General features: G+C 36.7%; 1 protein-coding gene and 1 long non-coding RNA gene across 3 annotated transcripts in view; one reads left to right on the top strand and one right to left on the bottom strand.

Annotated features, from left to right (window-relative positions):
• fryl (furry homolog, like) overlaps positions 1 to 19,952 on the top strand; it is a 345,361-nt gene that overhangs the window by 207,444 nt on the left and 117,965 nt on the right. The window contains exons 21-24 of the mRNA XM_069924697.1: positions 3,602 to 3,870; positions 4,244 to 4,433; positions 17,647 to 17,771; positions 17,907 to 17,964. Of these exons, the coding sequence (XP_069780798.1) occupies positions 3,602 to 3,870; positions 4,244 to 4,433; positions 17,647 to 17,771; positions 17,907 to 17,964 (642 nt within the window). The remainder of the gene's footprint in view (positions 1 to 3,601; positions 3,871 to 4,243; positions 4,434 to 17,646; positions 17,772 to 17,906; positions 17,965 to 19,952) is intronic.
• LOC138757429 (uncharacterized) overlaps positions 1 to 19,952 on the bottom strand; it is a 68,078-nt gene that overhangs the window by 36,127 nt on the left and 11,999 nt on the right. For both annotated transcript variants that reach the window (XR_011353591.1, XR_011353590.1), the window contains exon 2: positions 4,317 to 4,428. This is a non-coding gene — a long non-coding RNA (uncharacterized lncRNA). The remainder of the gene's footprint in view (positions 1 to 4,316; positions 4,429 to 19,952) is intronic.

The following is a 19,952-nucleotide window of genomic DNA, read 5'->3' on the forward strand; positions in this document are numbered from 1 at the left end:
TAGATGGCTGCAATAATATGCAAGATTCTCCCTCCTAGTATTAGAATAAACATTATGTCATAAATTTCAAATAATAATCCTATATTTTGGCAATAGAGTTCATGATGAAGCTCTTATCAGTAATGCTGTGATTCTTAGGTAGCTGGCATACTTTATGGCATACTTCAGAGATATTATTACTTCGGGGGTGTGGCAAGATGGCGTAAGGAATAGACGTGCCTTCCAGTCCTCTCCCGACTCTTTGGTGTTGTTTTGTCTTTAAATGCCCGTTAAAATCTTTTCAAGGTTAGACATAGTTAGAGCTGTTAAACTAATTTCCAATGGTACAATTGTTGAAAAAAAAGCAAGAAAAAACGGCAACAGATTGTTAAGAAATTACATTTTCCGAAGATATCAGAGCCTACTTGTTTACAAGAAGCCAGGACTCAGCGTGGAATGGATCCAGGAGGAGAAGCACAGGAATCAGCAGCGGAGCTCCGTTCTCTGCCGGTAGGGCTCTTTAAAAATGGCACCCGGCAGCCCTTAGAACAAAGGGCTAGCCGGGTGCGTGTATTTCAGTCAATGCCCGCTATGAACGCTGTCACAGAGCCTTTGACAGCTGAAACAGCTGGGAAGCTGCCAGCTGAAGGCTTGCAGTTAAAGGGACGTCCACTGACTGATGTAGTGGTGGCGCTGCAAAGTGCACCACCTGTAATGAAGATTTCTACAGACTTCAATGTGTCGGAGATGCTTGACAGAATATGGCTTGGGGATAACCCTCGCCATCAACCTCCAAATATTACTGGGGAGGTTATGGCGGGGGTTTCTACACGAAGTCACACTGCAAGAAAAGCAGTTAAATTAAGAGAGGGAATACAAGACCTTTTGGCTATTCAGAAACAACTGGACCCTACTGTGTCTGAATCTACTTCAGTGGATAAGTTTCTTAAGAATCTTGAATCTAAGTTAACTGCTATATTGAAAGAATTTGTTAAAGCTTTAGATCAACTTGATACTAAACTTAATACCTTGGTGGATATTAATACTCAACAGATGGCTGATTATGGAGCTTTTAAGCTTAAAACGAGTGAAAGACTTGATTTTTGTGACCAAGGTTTAGTTGAGGTACAAGATCAATTACAAGGTGTCAATAAAACAATTGAAACTTTACAAATTCAGAATAAAAATTTAATGAAAAAGGTTGATTATTTGGAGAATCAATCCAGACGGAATAACATAAAAATTGTTGGTTTACCAGAAGATATGGAAGGATCAGATCCAAGAAAATTCTTTACTGAGTGGATTCCACAAGTATTAGGACAAGATAAATTCCCGGAAGGCTTAATACTGGAACGTGCACATAGAGCTTTGAGAAGAAAGCCTTCTTCTGGACAAAAGCCACGACCTGTTTTGGTTCGTTGTTTAAATTATTATGATAGAGAGACAATTTTGCGTGTGGCCATAAGAAGTGCACAACAAAGAAGATCTCCTTTGATGATTCAGAATAATCGTGTTTTTTTTTAATCCGGATTTGAGTCAAGAAGTTATGTCTCAACGACGTGAATTTATTCTGTGAAAGAAGTGTTGTGGAAGAAAGGTTATAAAGCAACATTTAGATATCCTGTGGTACTGAAGATTTTCCAAGATGGTTACCAATCAAAATTTTTTGATGATCCTAAGGAAGCTATGGATTTTGCTCAATCGTTACCAATTATACAATTTCAGGAAAGACGTAATCCTCCACGGTCTTCAAAGAGAGTGGAGATACAAGTTGGGAATCGAATTCTAAGGAGAAATGGAAATAATGGTGGTTGAAGTGATAAAGTTGATTAAAAAAATACTAAAAAGAAATTTTTTTTTCTCTTTTTGAGAAAATTTTAAATAATGATGATAGTTTATGTGAAACGTGAGTTGGGAGAGGGAGCTGGGTGGGCACTATTTTCCAGAAGTCATCATCTACATGTGAGTTATCTCACACCCGATATTGTGTGGGAGTTACCGCAATGAGTGGTTGACCCAGGAGGAGGTAGCAGTTGCCTCCTGCCTGTTTTTTTTTCTTATTAATTTTAGGATTGAGGAGTGAAGGTTTTTTTTTTATTATTTTTAATTTTTTTTTATATATATTTTTTTTGTAGTTTTAGGAGGGGGTAAGGGGAGGGAGTCTTTTTTTCTTTTCCTTTTTTTCCTTCTCTTTTTTTTGTGTGTTCTTTTAAGTAATGTTTAAATTTAAATTTGTTTTTTTTAATACTTACGGTTTTAATAATTTTATTAAGTATAAGAAAGTATTTGCTTGTTTAAAAAATTAAAAGTTGATGTTTTTTTTGTAAAGTTTATTTAGTAGATAAGGAATATTTGAAATTTAAATCTGAATGGGATGGATAAGCTTTTTATTTTTTATTTAACTTCAAGGTGAAAGGAGTGGTAATTCTGGTGTAGATTATTTTATTATCTTAGTTACAGAACGAAGGGAATAATGGTGAAAGTTATAAATTGAATTGTACAATTCTTAAAAGGCTTGAATTTTGTTTGTTGTTTATGCTCCATTTGTTGAAGATATAGTTTTTGTTGTAGATGTGTTTTTATTATTTGGATATGTGAATTTTAAAGTAATGATTGGGGATATTTAAATGTGGTATTGGGACTTTTATTGGATAAGTACTCAAGAGCAAAATGGAAAAATGGTGGAAGAGTACTAAAATTGAATTGTATAATGCTTAATGAGGTTTGGATTTTGTTTTAAGATGGTAGTTTATGTGACTAATATGATGATAGATGTGAAATTAGTTGATATTTGGTGAAGGTTTATTTTTATAGAGAAAGTTTTTTTTTAAATCTTTTTTTCTCATGCTACAATTCTTTTTTAAGAATTGATTATTGTTTAATGTTTTTGTTTTTTTTTGTAAGTGGGTTTTTTTTCTCTTACATATATTACTAATCTTATTAATCCTTCTCTTTATTGTTGGGGGGGGGGGAGAAGGAGGGGGGGGTTGGATTAATTTGAACCGGTTTATTAATGTTGTGTAATAATTATTGGGGGGGGGGATATAGTTTGTTTAGATTACTGATGTATTGTAATTTCATTATTTTTAATTTTTAAAAAATGTAATCTTATATCTTATTCATGTTATAAAATCTTAAATAAAGTTTTAAAAAAAGAGATATTATTACTTCTACAACCCCTTGCAACATGGATTCATATTAGTGTTATCTGATATTGCACCTATTTTCCTCCTTCAATTGATCGAGTGTGTTTTTGAGCTACTGGCCAATTCAAAGGGATCCTTCTTCAGTAGTGCTCACTATTGAAAGTAAACTATGTACATCGATGACATTTAAGCAAAGGACCATGCTGAAAAATTGTCTTCCACAATTAAATCACTGATTAATATTGAGCCTTATTGTTTGAAGTACTACAAAGCAGCTGTTGACGATTTAATAAAATCCCAATAAAAGATATTTTGATCTGCATAATGAGGAGAAAGGAAAATTGTTGTTCTATTCTAAGAATTGCTGATTTTTATCTTAAACTGCTGAAGACAACTTTGTATTGAATGTAATTTTTTTTAGTGATCTATATTCAATGCATCTTCTAATTTTAAAGTACTTTCTGTTCTTAAATCAGACAAACTTGCTGTATTGCCCCAGTGGGATAGACCTCCAGACACTGGCAGAATGGAGTTCTTCTCCCATCAGTCATCAGTTTGATGTGGTCAGTCCTTCACACATTTGGATATTTGCACATGTGACACAAGGTCTGGATCCTTGGTTAATCAGCTTATCAAGCTTCCTCAAGCAAGAAAATTTGCCCAAACATTGTCCCTCAGCTTTGAGTTTTGCATGGATGTATTCATATACTCGTCTACAGATGCTTTCTCCACAAGTGGACATAAAGTGAGTCCTTCAAAACAGATTGTAAGAAATTAATGTTGACTACACCATTGGTTTCTTTTCAGTCAGTCATATTATTTTCTCTTTTATTTGTATTTTAAATTAACTAAAGTATTAAGGTCATAAACAATTAATTTATAACAGTGTTTGTGTACTACATTGTTCTGATTTATTTGTATATTAACTACCTGGCAACATTAACCTTATCACAACATGTTTGTCATTCTACTTGTAAATTTTTATAGGTACTTTAAATTTTCAAATATTTGCTTATTTTACTTTTTCATTTTATTGAGTTCATTGGGAATTTTGAACAATAAATTATACTGAAATCAGAGCATTTTTAAAAAAAAAATGCTTTTCTCATTCCATACAGCAGTCCTATAAATGCCAAAAAGGTGAGCACCACGATTGGCAATGATTCATACGTTGGGCTTTGGAGAAACTACCTTATTCTTTGCTGCAGTGCAGCAACATGTAGCACGGCTCCATCCGGGTCAGTGCGCTGCTCCCCTCCAGAGACGCTGGCGTCTACCCCAGATAGTGGATATAGTCTCGATTCTAAAGTAAGTATAGTTTCATTAGTTTGAGTGAATTAAAATAACTAATTAAGATCATGGAGGTAGGAGAAAAAATGTTTCTTAGAATGTGTTGTAGAACTTTTCAAGTACAAAGCTATTTAAACATCTGAAATGCTTAATTTAATACAGTTGGGGTAAAAGATATGGTAGCATTTTGAAATGGCTTATGGAGAAGTTGATCCTTTCACTGGCCATCATATATTTTGATGTGTTGAATGCTCTCCTGTGCAATGATTCTACAGTTCTCAGGTAAAAGTGGTACTCAAGGAAGTCACCCAAGCTCATTCTCCAACCAAACTTAAGCTGTAGATGCAATTGGCATATTTGTGTTTCTCATATTTTTCTACTTCCACAAGGATCTTGTCTATCTTGGTGATTTTGCCTTACTGATTGTGGCCTTATTATCAGTGCCTGGAAGTGGAAGTTGTTGGGATAATATGATTTCTGGAGAGCAGCCAGCTCCCACTTTTTTATACTTCAGTAATGTCTTTCTGGAAAGAAGTTTAATCTCTTTTTCTTCATCTTTTAAGCATATATTGCTAAGGCCACCAGGCCCCTCAAAGCTTGTAGCTCGGAGTTCTTGGCAAGGCTTCAGGCTTTGGCATTTGTGGTTGCTGAGACTGGCAAGGTAATTCTCTGTTGGGGGTGGCCCTGAAGTTTTACTCATGAAGAGGGTGAATGGCTGACAACTGGAAAGCTGGACAAGGTGGGTTGAGGGGAGAGTGATAGAATGGAGAAGGAAGTCAGAGGAAGGGAGATTGAGGGATTCAGCTAGGAAAAAGAGTGCATTTAGGGAGATGGTGGGAACCATGCTGAGAAGATCAAGGAAAAGTGTAAATGTATTCATATTCTGTGTGAGCATGTTGGATGATCTGTATACATCAGCATGTGTCACCATGTATGATCTATGGGGTGTGTGCACATATTTCATGTGAACTTTGTGGGGGGGCTAAGCTAGCACACTCGGCAACATGTGTGTTTGTCTCTGTCTGTATGCTCTAGAGCAGTCACATTTCTTTCTCCATATTTCCATATGTCCCTGAAAGTGACAAAGTTATGAAACAGCTATTTTGTACTTGCCATAAATTGAAACAATAACCATTGCAGAGGTGAAGCATAACCAAAAATCTAATGACTGTAAAGAATTTAAATTAATTAATATCACTAAAGATAGAATACATGAGAAATAAAGACAATTAAAACTACTGGTAAGTAATTCCCATCATCTCAATGGCTATGTCATAAGGTTATAAAAGGCATGGCTAGATGGCTGCAGTGGCACTAGATGCCTTAGGATTGATCCTTAAAGGCATTTTAGATTCTGACAAAATCCAACAGTAATTAACTGATATTGTGGCATGAATGATGTGCTTGTGAGTCTGATGATTTAAATCATTAAATGAGTTATAATGTTATTGATATGTAATTACTAGCAGGCTTGGGAGACATTGATCTTTGACGAAACTGAACTGGTTTATATATGTTACTCCATTATCTGCTTTCCATAAACAACTAGTGCTGATTCTTAAGGACCAGAGAAATACGGCTCATAAGTAATCTCCACATGACGTTACATGGCTGTTGAATGCTGCAGTAACCTTAATTACTTTTTGAGTCAGATCCAGTGTCTACATTGTCTTAAGAACCCAGAGGACTCCAAAACCCAGCAGTAATAGAAATTCACCAAGACAAAAGTTGCTTTTAATTTTCTTTAAACATAATAACAAGATCAATCTTAATCTTACTCCTATTAATTTAACCCCCTTCTAATTCTAAGTGTACATATATGTAATGTGAATATGTTCAGGAAAGTTCTTCTCCAAGTTCACTGGTATCAGGCAATTCTTATACTGTGCACAGAATTCAATATTTATGAATCTCCACAAGGCTCTGGTGCTTAAAGTTAAATGGTTACCGCTCAGGAAGGTTCAGAGAGATATTTGTTGCTTGTTGGATGCACACACAAGCTGATTTCCTCCAATCAGTCATTTTTTTAAAAATGTTTTTATTTTTCACACTATGAACCATACTAACCAAAATACACACAAACATTTCCCTCTTGAATATACACAGTCATTTTCTCCCCTTTCCCCCCCTCCCCACCCATTCAACGTTCAATCTATATGATACATTAAACAATGTCATCACACAATGAAAATAAACAAGAAATTTGTGTCTTCTACTTTTACATACTGGGTCAGTTCATTTTGCTTTCTTCTCCTTCTGTCATTTTAGGCGGTGGAGGTCCGCAGTAGGACTTCTCTGTTGTGTTGTTCCATGTACGGTTCCCAAATTTGTTCGAATACTGTGATGTTATTTCTTAAATTGTATGTTATTTTTTCCAATATTTTTTCTATGTACCATTGCTGTATTCTCAGACTATCTTCTAATTTCCAGGTTGACATAATACATTTTTTTGCTACAGCTAAGGCTATCATAATAAATCTTTTTTGTTCTCCATCCAAATCGAGTCCAAGTTCTTTACTTCTTATATTACTTAGAAGAAATATCTCTTTATTTTTTGGTATGTTGCTTTTTGTGATTTTATTTAATACCTGATTTAGATCTTCCCAAAATTTTTCCACCTTCTCACATGCCCAAATTGCATGTACTGTTGTTCCCGTTTCCTTCTTACAACGAAAACATCTGTCTGATACTGTTGGGTCCCATTTATGTAACTTCTGGGGCGTGGTGTATAGCCTGTGTAACCAATTATATTGTATCATCTGTAACCTCGTGTTTATTGTATTTCTCATAGTTCCGGAGCATAGCTTTTCCCATGTTTCATTCTTTATCTTTATGTTTAGATCTTGTTCCCATTTTTGTTTGGGTTTACAGCTTGTTTCCTCGTCCTCTTTCCCTTGCAGTTTGATGTACATGTTTGTTATTAATCTTTTAATTATCATTGTGTCTGTAATCACATATTTAAAATTGCTTCCTTCTGGTAACCTCAGTCTGCTTCCCAATTTGTCCTTCAAGTAGGTTTTCAGTTGGTGGTATGCAAACATTGTACCATAAGTTATACCATATTTGTCCTTAATTTGTTTAAAAGATAATAATTTATTTCCTAAAAACAATTTTCTATTCTTTTGATTCCATTTCTCTCCTATTCTCGAAAGGAAAGATTATCTATTGTGAAAGGGATTAGTTGATTTTGCTCTATAAAACATTTAAAGACTTATTAATTCCTCCTCTCCTGGAAGCAATGAACCAGATTGAAGAAACACAAAACATGCCAGATTCATGCAAAACAGCAATAATTACAGTAATACCAAAGACGGAGGAAGATTCACTAACACCAGCTTCGTATAGACCAATATCTCTACTTAACACAGATTATAAGATAATAGCTAAACTATTAGCAAACAGATTGGCCGACTGTGTACCAAAAATAGTAAAACTAGATCAAACTGGATTTATTAAGAAAAGACGAACAACGGACAATATCTGTAAGTTCATTAACTTAATCCATGCAGGACAAGGAAACAAGACGCTAACAGTGGCAGTTGCCTTAGACGCAGAGAAAGCCTTTGACAGAGTAGAATGGAATTATTTATTCAAAGTACTACAGAGGTTCAACCTACCAGAGAAATATATTAATTAGAGTAAAGCATCATATAAGGGACCATTGGCGAAGGTGATAGTAAATGGATATATATCAAGCCAATTTAAATGAAGCAGATCAACTAGGCAGGGATGTCCACTATCTCCCTCACTGTTAGCATTAGCTATAGAACCACTGGGAGAACTGATAAGAACAGAAAATAAAATAAGAGGGATAAAAATAAAAGAGAAGGAATATAAATCATCTATTTGCAGATGACATCATAGTATACTTAATAGAACCAGAAATATCAATAAAAGAATTACATAAGAAATTGAAGGAATATGGAGAAGTATCGGGGTACAAGATCAACGCAAATAAAAGTGAAGCAATGCCAATGAATAATGCGGATTTCACAAAGTTTAAGAAAGAATCACAATTTAGATGGCAAACACAAGCAATTCGATACCTAGGTATACAACTAGATAATAATCTAGGCCATCTATACAAACTAAATTATCAGCCATTAATGAAGAAATTACAAGATGACTTAGAACATTGGAAAGACTTACCACTAACACTGATAGGAAGGGTAAATTGCATTAAAATGAATATCTTCCCAAGGATACAAAACCTATTTCAATCTTTACCAATTCACCTAACAGAGAAATTCTTCAAGGAGCTAAAGAAAATAATAAGGAAATTCTTATGGAAAGGGGGGAAACCTAGGATAGCGCTAGATAAATTAACAGAATGGTACAAACAAGGGGGCTTATTATAGAGCAGCACAATTAAGATACCTATCAGATACCTATCAAAAAATAATCCTGAAATTGAATTTTTGGCTGAAAGAATTACTGATTTTATCAGGAGAAGTTCTTGGAATTAAGGCTAACCACGTCCATCTTGTGATAACTGAAAAGGCTGTAGATTTGTATGTTGTATTTTGCCACCGGTGAGGCAAGTGAGGCTTGATAGGGCGTGGGGGTGGGTTATTTTGAGATATCTGGATTTTGCATAGCCTCCATGTGCTTGTGTTTTAGTGATAGGACATGCTCAGCCATCCACAAGAGTGTTTCATCATTTAGAGCAGTAAGTGTCGGGAATTCCAATGACTAATAAATATATTGAATTATACTCCTTTACTGAAGAAAATTGATGAAGATTTTTTTTTAATGGATGGAATTACTAATAACATTATTGGGAAATGTTTATTGTATTAAGATGAATATATTTCTACTAGTGCAGTATCTTTTTCAAACATCTATTCCACAAAAATTCTTTCAGGAATTAAATAAATATGTAAGGAAGTTCCTTTGGAATGGAAAGATGTCAAGAGTTTCCTCAGAAAAATTAAGATGGAAATATGAATTAGGAGGTTAAAGCAACACACATGAGGTTTCTCTTTTTATGAAGAGCGAGAGAAACCAGGATGGATTAAATAGAGATGGATCAGATAGGAGAGAAGATACCAGAAAATTTTACATATGAATGGGAACTGAGCTTAATATCTGGAGACAGAAATACACCATTGTTGAAGAATTTAATTAATATATGGAAGAAAGTAAATAATGAACTGGGGAATAAGGAATTATGGGTTAATTAAGATGCCTTTGATTCAAAATAGACATACCATTTACTTTGAATAGACTTTTTAATATTTGGTTTTCCAAAGGAATTAGAAATATAAAAGATTGTTAAGAAGGATGAAATTTAATGTCATTTGATCAATAAAAAATAATATGGGATACAAAATAATAATGTTTTTAAAAATATTTTATTTATGATTTTCCAGTCTCAAACCCAAACAGTTATCAACATTATCAATGTTAACATGGACAGCATTGACAACCATTTACAGTTGTCCATTTTAACAGATTCTGCAGAGTTCAAGCTCTTTTTATCTCCCTTCCTCCCCAACCCCCATATTCAACACTGATAAACAATTACACAGGACAATAAAGACATTCACAACAAAGGGACAAAACATATGTCAGGATTTTGTGGGTTAGCCATGGCACAGCGATCAGAGCTCAGGCTGTTTTATTTTCTTGATTTTACCTGGTCAGGACGAGTTGGGGGCCCCCATGCTCCACCCACCTTCCAAACGGGTGATGGATAGGTAGGCAGGGCGGGTGGCAAGACACGATGGTCTACCTATAGTCGTGCTGCCATGAATTTTAAATGTGGTTGATAAATATTTTTGAAAGTATTTTTCCTTAAGTTGTAATTTTCTTCAGGGGAATACAGCTTTGCATTTTGATGTTCCAATGCGTAATGCTTAGGCAGGAGTTGGATTTCCAGGTAACTGCTATGCACATCCTGGCCAATGCGATCATCACAAATTGGATTTGGAATTTGGACAGCTTCATTGTCAGTCTTATGTCCATTATATTTCCCAACAGGAACCACTCTGGGTCCTGCAGGAATTCTTTCCCTATAATATTTCCTAGGACTTGATCTAGCTCCACCCATAAGGGCCTCACCTTGGTGCATGTCCAGGTGGCATGCACAAAGGGTACTGTCTCAGTGCCGCATCTAAAATATTGATCTGATCATTCTGATTTAGATCTCTCCAATTTTTGCAGCATCAGGTACAGCTGGTGCAGAAAATTGTACTGCACCAGCCTGTACCACATGTTGATGGTTGTAGTCATACTGGTCTGACATAGATCGGACAACACCGCTCATCAATCAGTATTCCTAAGTCCAACTTCCACCTCTTTTTATGAAAGCCTAGTTTGGGTCCTTCTGTTTGGAGCAGGAAATACACTGTCGAGATGAACTTCTAAGTGTTCCCCCTTTGAATCATGGTCTCTATGTCACTGCATTTTGGTGGGACCATGGTTGGACCTAATTTGTCCTGTTAAAAAGATCTTATCTGGTGTAGCAGTTGAACGTCTTGTTTGATAAACCATATTTATGTCTGAGTTATTCGAATGACATAAGTTGACCCTGCTCGTAACAGTCCTCTATGCACCTGATGCCGTTGCAACGCTAGGTGTCCAAGATCTTATTACCTACTGTTAACGGTATTAATCTCTTTGGAGGAAGGGGTGCTTTTGGGGCCAGACCCACTTTGATACCTAAATATTGGTTCATTTTATTCCTAATAGTGATGATTTGTTTTAATATAAGGCTGCCTACTTTTCCACATAACAATTTAGCATCCCATTTATAAATAAAGTTCTCTGCCACCTTCTCACCCACCATGTGCAGGCCAATTTGTGCCCAGGATGGTAAATCTCCTCCCTCGGCGATGTATCTTCTTGAAGTCTGGATTCCATAGAAATGTTCTTATTTTGGAAGAATCTCTGGGCACGCCACGGGCAGCGTCTGGAAGAGGTACTGAAGCCTCGGCAATACGTTCATTTTAATACAATTGACCCTGCTCACCAAGGTTATTGGCAGCGACATCCACCTATTTAAGTTTTCCTCGATTCTTTCAATCAAGAGGGTATAATTCAACTTGTATAAATTATTCAAGTTGTTATCTATTCTAACTCCTAGATATTTGATCCCGTTTTGAGCCACTTTAGATAGCTGTTCTACTGACATTGACCGTAGTCTCCCTTAGTGAGTGGCATAATTTCACTCTTATTCCAATTAACCTTCTAGCCAGAGATCTCCCCATAGTCCTCCAGCCTGGACACCGAGTTTACTGGGTCTGTCAGATATATCAGTACGTCATCTGCGAAAAGGTTGATTATAAGTTCTTCCTGGCCTGTTCTAAAACCTTTAATGTCTGGATTCTGGCGAATGGCTTTGGATAATGGCTCCATGGCCAATATGAACAGGGCTGGAGACAGCAGGCATTCTTGTCTATTGATCTTGTCAGTGGGAATGCTGCAGAAATGTGTCCGATGGTCACAACTTTAGCCTTAGGCACATGATACAGCGCCCTTATCCAATTTGTAAAAGTTGGCCCTAACCCCAATTTTTCCAGCACTTTGAGTAGAAAATCTCACTCTAGTCTTTCAAATGTCTTCTCTGCATCCAGGGTCACAGCCAGACCACTCTCATTTCTGGTTTAAGCCAGATGCACTACACTCAACAGTGTGCTTACATTGTCCGCTGCCTGACTGTTTTGCATGAAGCCTGTTTGAGAAAATATTTGCCAAAATTAATAAACAAAGACCAATCTATTCACCAAGGCTTTGGCAAGTATCTTATAATCTGTATTTAACAGTGAGATAGGTTTAAAGGAGGACAATAATAGCGGATCTGTGTCTTTTTTAAGTATCATTGTTATGATTGCTGTCAAAAAAGATTCTAGGAGTGTATGGGTCTCCAATGTCTGGTCCACCACCCCCAATATAGAGGGGTATCAATAAATTATAGAACTCTGGTGGAAACCCATCCTCCCCTGGAGACTTGTTAGTCTGCAATGAGTTCAATGCTTTCCCTATCTCTTCCTCCATGAAAGGAAGATCTAGGTTATCCTGTTCTTCTGGATCCAAATTTGGAAGCTCTAATGTGGATGTTGTTACAAGATCAAACCGGCAACCACAAAGAAGGCGTATCACACAGGGGTAAAGATAAACAATTACTTTATTAACAAAAATTCATCTTCAAACTTTAATTCAAAATCCCCCCCCCCCCTTTTATAACAATGCCCACTGGTTACTATGCAAATCTCTATAACAGTGTAAAACTAATAAATTCCCCAACCTAAGTATAACATATGTAATTAAAATCTAAGTTATATTTCCAACCAGCCCACAGAAAAACTTAAGACACAAAACACACAAGACTCACAAAACTTCGATCTCAACCGAAGCAAAGATCATAAACAAAATTGAGTTTGTTTGGTAAACTGAAGCCAAAAGATCTTTGAGAGAGAGAGAGAGAGCACAAAATTCAAAGTTGTCTTGTGTTGCTTGCAGAGAGATGAACCACTGGCTTGGTCCGGATCCTTCTGGCTGCCTTCGGAATGTTCATCCTTTTTGAAATCCCAACATTCAAAACTGTCCTTCAGAGCATGACTCATGCTCTGGGCCTTCTTCCACTCCACAGCACCACCCAGTGGTAGTTTATCATCCAAGTCCAGAAATTTTTAGATCATTTTCAGCACATGCTTAGTCCATCTCCCACTCTCTCAGCAGTCCACCTTCACCTAGGCTCTTTAAGGCAAACATAAAACCACACAACACATAGGTCAATACACAACACAGAACTCTGTAACAACAGGAACCCATTGACTTTATCAGACACCCCTGTTAGCTCTGACTTGTATACACACTTGTAGAATTTCCTTGAGGCCTGTTCTGCCCTCAACTGCCAAGAAAGGATTTTATGGGCTCTCTCCTCCAAATCATAGTATTTTTGTTTTGACTGTATTATGGCCTTTTCCATGCTAAATGTTTGAAGCATATTATATTTCATTTTCTTGTTTGCTAGAGCTTTGTAGTGTTCCTCTGAGCCTGATTTTTGATCATCCTTTTCTAAGTGAGTAATTTCTTGTTCCAATTCATCCCCATCCCTCATATATTCTTTCTTCATTGTCTTGGTGTATTCAATTATCTGGCCTCTCAAATATGCTTTGAGGATATCCCATTGGAGGAATTTATCTGGAGTAGAGTTACGGTTAGCTTCGCAGAATATTTATCTGTGTTCTTGTAAAACTACAAAACTCTGGCTTCTTTAACAGCAAAACATTAAGACACCATCTGTATGCCATATCCTGCTTATCTGGCATTTCTATTGTTAGTGTCAGGGGTGAGTCATCTGAGAGAAGTCTCGCTGTGTACTCAGCTTCCATTATCCTACCCTCTATGTGGGCTGAAGCTAGGAAAAAGTCGATTCTAGAATGGGAGTGATACTGTTTTGAGTAGAAGGAATAATCCCTCTCCCTCCACACGTCTATCAAATTCAGCTCCTTTATATAGCCAATGGTAGCCCTTGCTGCCTTTCTTTTAGCTATTTTCTTTGTTGATTTATCTAAGATGGGTTCCAGACAAAAATTAAAATCTCCCCCAGTCAGGATGTACTCCTTTCCTTCTTCCAATCTTAGGAAAGTGCTCTGTATGAACTTTTCGTCATCAAACTTGGGGGTGTTTACATTTACTTGGGTCCAGGATTCTGAATATATCTGACAGTGCACCATTATAATCTTCCCGTTTTGTTAATGGTCACATTCTGTACTCTAACTGGAACACTCTTCCCTATTACCCTGTGGTGTAAGTAAAACAAAGAAGATTTAACAAAAGGGAGAAAATGAAAAGAGAAAACAGACAAAGACAACGTAAAATACTATACCAAACTTTACCCCTTACCCATATACTTTCCCTTCCCTCATCTAATTCCCTCTAACCCTTTCTCCCTCCTGACCTCTGGTGACTTTACCCTCTATACTGTCACCGTCCCCTTCATTTCTAAAGGCTGTGTATTTTGCAGCCATCTGCCTCCCACACTTCTCCACCCTCACCCCCTCCCAGACCATTTCCTTTTCACAAATTCAGTAGCATATTTATATCTCTAACGGTTTAATCTACTATTACTCTCTTGATATGTAACTATTTTCATCAGTATCCTCTTGTATACAACAAAATTACTAACATTATTCATTTGGCACTACACCTATATACATTATTTCTGACAGACCGGTAGCCGCTTCACAAACTCCCGGGCCTCTTTGGCCTCTGACATTAATTTTTTTTCATCTCCTGGCATTATGACCTTTAGGGTTGCCAGTTACCTAAGGACACATTCGTACCCTTTCTGCTTAGCCATTCTTTTTATTGGCTCTAATTCTTTTCTTTGCATAGGAGGATCATACTTATGTCTGGGTAGAATAGAATCTTTTTGCCCTCCAGCTCCATAGGCCACCTCCCCTCGCTTTTGCCCCGACCGCCGCTGCCCTTAAAATTTTCTCACAATCCTGGTGACACAGCAACTTCACCAGGACCGAGTGTGGCTTTTGTCGCAGTGTGGGAAGGAGGTCTGATGGGCCCTCTCTACCTCCACCAGATCTCCCAATTTTTCCTTTCCCAAGACTTCTGGGAGTCAATATTGAAAAAAAAGCTCTTGCATTTTAAATGAGATCTGTTTTGTGAAGTGTTTGTTTCCTACACTAAAACCCCTCACCATCTATCTCTTCCAAAAGCATATCTATACATAATATAAAATATGTTATAATCCCTCACAATTGAGCTGCAAATTTCCTTGGGTTTTTTTTTGTTAAATTAAGGGGGCAATACAAGTTAAAACTTTTTTTTTAAACAATATAACTATTGTATTACAAATTAAACCTGGTATAAATTGATGTCAAGACATATTATTATGTTTTCCATTAAAATAATTCAACACAATGGCCCAGAGTTTTGACTTAGAGAAAGAAGCAAGACCTGCATTTCATTGAGAAACAATTTTTTATGAATATTTTATTTAAAAGAAAAACATCCATGATTAAAAATTAATACTGTAATGCAATATATAATTCTTGTATGGTTTATATGTATATAAAAACAATTTAAAAAGCTAAGAAAAAAGCCAACCCCCCCGCCCGACCACTCCCCTATCTACAAATACACCCCACCCTCCAATCTTATTCCTATACCCACTAACCCTGAAAAAAAAGCAAAGAAAAAAGAAAATACCAAACACCAATTATTTTGTCTCGGAATAAGGAATCTCCACTACAACCAGATCTCCATCTTCAAATTTTCCAATTAAAATAATCCAAATATGGGCTCGAGATCTTTTTAAAAATATAATATTTATCCCTTAAATTATACGTTATCTTCTCCAACGGGATACAAGACCTTAATTCTGAATGCCATCTTCGTAAATTAAGTTCCATCTGATCTTTCCATGAAATAGCTATACATTTCCTTGCCACTGCCAATGCAAATCTCAAAAACGCTAATTGAAATTTATCCAATTTATATAACAAATCAAACTTACTAATATCCCCAATTTAAACATTTTTTGGATCTAAAGAAAATTTTATTTTCAAAATATTCTGTAAACAGTCCTTAACCCAAGACCAAAATGGTTTAATCTTGCCACAAGACCATACTGAATGTAAAAACATACCTTTCTGACCATTATATCGAAAACACAAATCAGAATAACTCAAATTATATCTTTTTAAATGCTCCAGAGTCAATTCTAATTGATGTATAAAATTATAAGTTATAAGCCAAACTCTAACATTTATAATTTTTGTATTGAGAAACAATTGAAATCAAGAAGTTTGGGATCCATCTGGGAAAGATTAATTAAAATAGATGAACACTCTCCTTTATCCATAACTTTCTTTTAAAATAAGGAAACCAATATATACACAGCAAAATTCTACAAATCATTGTTATGTTTTCTAAAAGGATTGTTATCTAATTAAGAGGGAAAATTTCCTATTTTTGTGTGACAATATTTCCACAGCACCTAATAGCCTGAATACTTCTGGGATTGTCTGATCTCAAAAGCTAAGCAGGCACAGGACTAGTCAGTACTTGGAAGGGAGTCCGCATAAGAACACCAGGTGAGGGACGCTTTTACACATTATTTATTAGTGTGTAGCGGGCCGAGCAGGTGCACAGCACGGCAATGCAAACTGTAGCCAGCACGGTTCTGCGGGTGTTCGAAACCCTAATGCGGACGTCTGCCTACTCACCTAATGGACTGCACGCAAGGGATACTCAGTGCTGAGGAACAGCACGTTGAGCTGTTGAGTCTCCTGCCGGAAGGTGCAGGACACTTACATGGCTAAATTTAAACCTGTCGGTTCCATGGATCAGCAACAATCTCATAGTGACATCCCACCTTGTCCCGTGGAGCCTGGGAAACACTGTATATAAAAGAAGCCTGTAAACCCTAAATAAATCAGTCTTGAGTTGACTACTCTGCGTGTGTTTGTATTTCTTCAGTAGCTTTACTGTAGTAGCCACTACAAGTGAATTATTTTTTCTGTATTGCACAATCAGTTTTTTTTAACATTTCTTTGTTTACATTTCTCTCTTTTGTACACTTATCTTGAGTACAGATTTTTTTTAAACTGCCGATAAGGAGAAATTCTTCCAAGCCTGCAGGGAAAAGAATCTCAGGGTTGTATGTGATGTCTTGTATGCACTCTGACAATAAATTCTGAACTAACTTGCTGTCTCAAGCAAGAATATTGTTAACCAAGCCAAATTGCTATTTCTTTGTACTCTTTCTTTGGCTTGGCTTCGTGGACGAAGATTTATGGAGGGGTATGTCCACGTCTGCTGAAGGCTCGTTGGTGACTGACGTCCGATGCGGGACAGGCAGGCACGGTTGCAGCGGTTGCAAGGGAAAATTGATTGGTTGGGGTTGGGTGTTGGGTTTTTCCTCCTTTGTCTTTTGTCAGTGAGGTGGGCTCTGCGGTCTTCTTCAAAGGAGGTAGTAGCCTGCCGAAATGTGAGGTGCCAAGATGCACGGTTGGAGGCGATATCAGCCTACTGGTGGTGGTCAATGTGGCAGGCACGAAGAGATTTCTTTAAGCAGTCCTTGTACCTCTTCTTTGGTGCACCTCTGTCTCAGTGGCCAGTGGAGAGCTCGCCATATAACATGATCTTGGGAAGCCGATGGTCCTTTGTACTAAGATGGTCTTTGTACTAAACCCACGATTAAATAGCACGAAGTTCTGAAAATAAAAATGGTGCATTAATACAAATTGCTGTGTAATTTCAGGTAATTGGCATTCCGTCCCCGTCCTCATTATTCAAGTTTATAGTTCCAATGATGCGCTCTGAGAGCATGGAAATTACGGAATCTCTAGTGCTGGGGCTTGGCAGGACCAATCCTGTAGCATTTCGGTAAGATCATTTCATTACAGAAATTTCACACCTTCTCAGCTCAAATAAAAATATTTGGAATACTTGAATATCCAAGTTATTTGTAATTTTAGTCTATAAATAGAATTCTGAGTCTTTTTTGCTTCTTTGTTGCAGAGATTTGATAGAAGAACTTCACCCCATTATTAAGGAAGCACTTGAAAGACGACCAGAGGTAAATGAAAAATGGGCCAGACTCCTAAGTGTATATTAACGTCCCAAATTATGGGACCAAAGTTTGGTTATGTAATGATTGAATATGCTCACAGGTTTAGTTTATAAGTTTTTAAAAAGGAACCAGTTCCATAGTGTCTCATCAGGGTTATTTTAATGTCTCTCCGAGACATTGCCTAGAAGTTATAGTGGACATATCTGCCTGTGCATCATTGACTCAATACTTCACTTGCCTGGAGCATGTGATAAAATCTTCAAATGAATCTACTATCTCTGATCCCGCCTTCTACCAATGATGGCATAGCTCTGAAAAATGGCAGGAAATCTCTTTAAACACTCATCTAAAACTGCTTTTCCTGACAGCATCACAAAGCAAGTTTCAGAGCTCAAAGGTCACAAAATTCCTGTAGTTATTTCTTCCTCTCTCCATCCCTCCTCTTTAAGATTAACATAATATACTACTCAGTTTTAGATTTAAAAACTCCATCTTGAGCCCAACATGTTAACACTGAAAATTCAGTTCAATGCAAATGTTTTTCATGCAAGCCTGCCTTGATGATTCTTATGGATGTTGTTTCTTTGAATAAATGTTATCATGGTACTTCATTTAAATCAATAGGAATAAACTCATGAATATTATATTCAGTTTATACAAGAGATAGTTGTAATTTCTTGGTAAAAGATGGCAATGCAATGGTAATTTTTATAAAAGTGCTCCAGAGATTGTGTTCTAGTAACCTCATTGCATCTACTTGACAGTAGATATTATAATCTTTTCTCACACATACTATGTCTTTCTACATTAGAATGAGTATTTTTTTTAAAGATTTTTACAATCAACTCTACCTGAAAATTAAGGTGCATCTTTGTTGTAAGTCATCCCTTACAAAAGAATATAATTCTTTTCTCATTCTTTTAGCTCCATTTTTTAAATATCCAGGTTATTATTGTGATGTAAAATGTTTGCCAGATTCTAATTTCTAAGTGTTGAAGAGATCTTTTTGACACACTTGAAAGGTTAGGTTTGTTTCCTGAGAGTGAAGAGGTTAAGAGAAAACATGATTGAGGTACATAAAATTAGGAGGGACTCAGACTGAATGGACTGCAGAAAATCCTTTGCCTTATCAGAGGTGAATCAAACTAAAGGTCATAGATTTAGGGTAAGGGGCAAGAGATTTGGAGGGAATCTGAGCAAGTCCTTTTCACCCAGGGAGAGAGAGAGTACCTGGAATGCACTGTCTTAGAGAGCAGTGGAAGCAAAGTCACCATTAGCATGCAAGGAATAGCTGGACGAGCACTTGAATTGCCTAAAAGTAGAAGGCTGAGGGCCAAGTGCTGGAAAATGTCATTGATATGATTGCCTACCCACTGGTTGGCACGGACAGGATGGCCTGAGCAGCCTGTTTTTGTGGAAATGTTTGGAAATTACAATTTTCATTTGTAGTATTTTTACGGTAGATATAGCGTGATGATTTGACCGTAGGTATATCGCGATGATTTTTACAGTAGGTATATCGCGATGATTTGACAGTAGATATATCGCGATGATTTGACCGTAGATATATTGCAATGATTTTTACAGTAGGTATATCGCGATGATTTGACAGTAGATATATCGCGATGATTTGACAGTAGATATATCGTGATGATTTTTATAGTAGATATATCGCGATAATTTGACAGTTGATATATCGCGATGATTTGACCGTAGATATATCGCGATGATTTTTACAGTAGGTATATCGCGATGATTTGACAGTAGATATATCGTGATGATTTTTACAATAGATATATCGCGGTGATTTGATGGTAGATATATCGCGGAGATTTGACGGTATATGTATCACAGTGATTTTGACAGTAGGTATAGCGTGATGGTTTTTACAGTAGATATATCGCCGTGATTTGACGGTAGATATACCGCGGAGATTTGACGGTAGATATATCGCGGTGATTTGACGGCATATGTATGATTTTGACAGTAGGTAT

This window comes from Narcine bancroftii, chromosome 3 (assembly GCF_036971445.1).
Source record: "Narcine bancroftii isolate sNarBan1 chromosome 3, sNarBan1.hap1, whole genome shotgun sequence".
Taxonomy (NCBI): Eukaryota; Metazoa; Chordata; class Chondrichthyes; order Torpediniformes; family Narcinidae; genus Narcine; species Narcine bancroftii.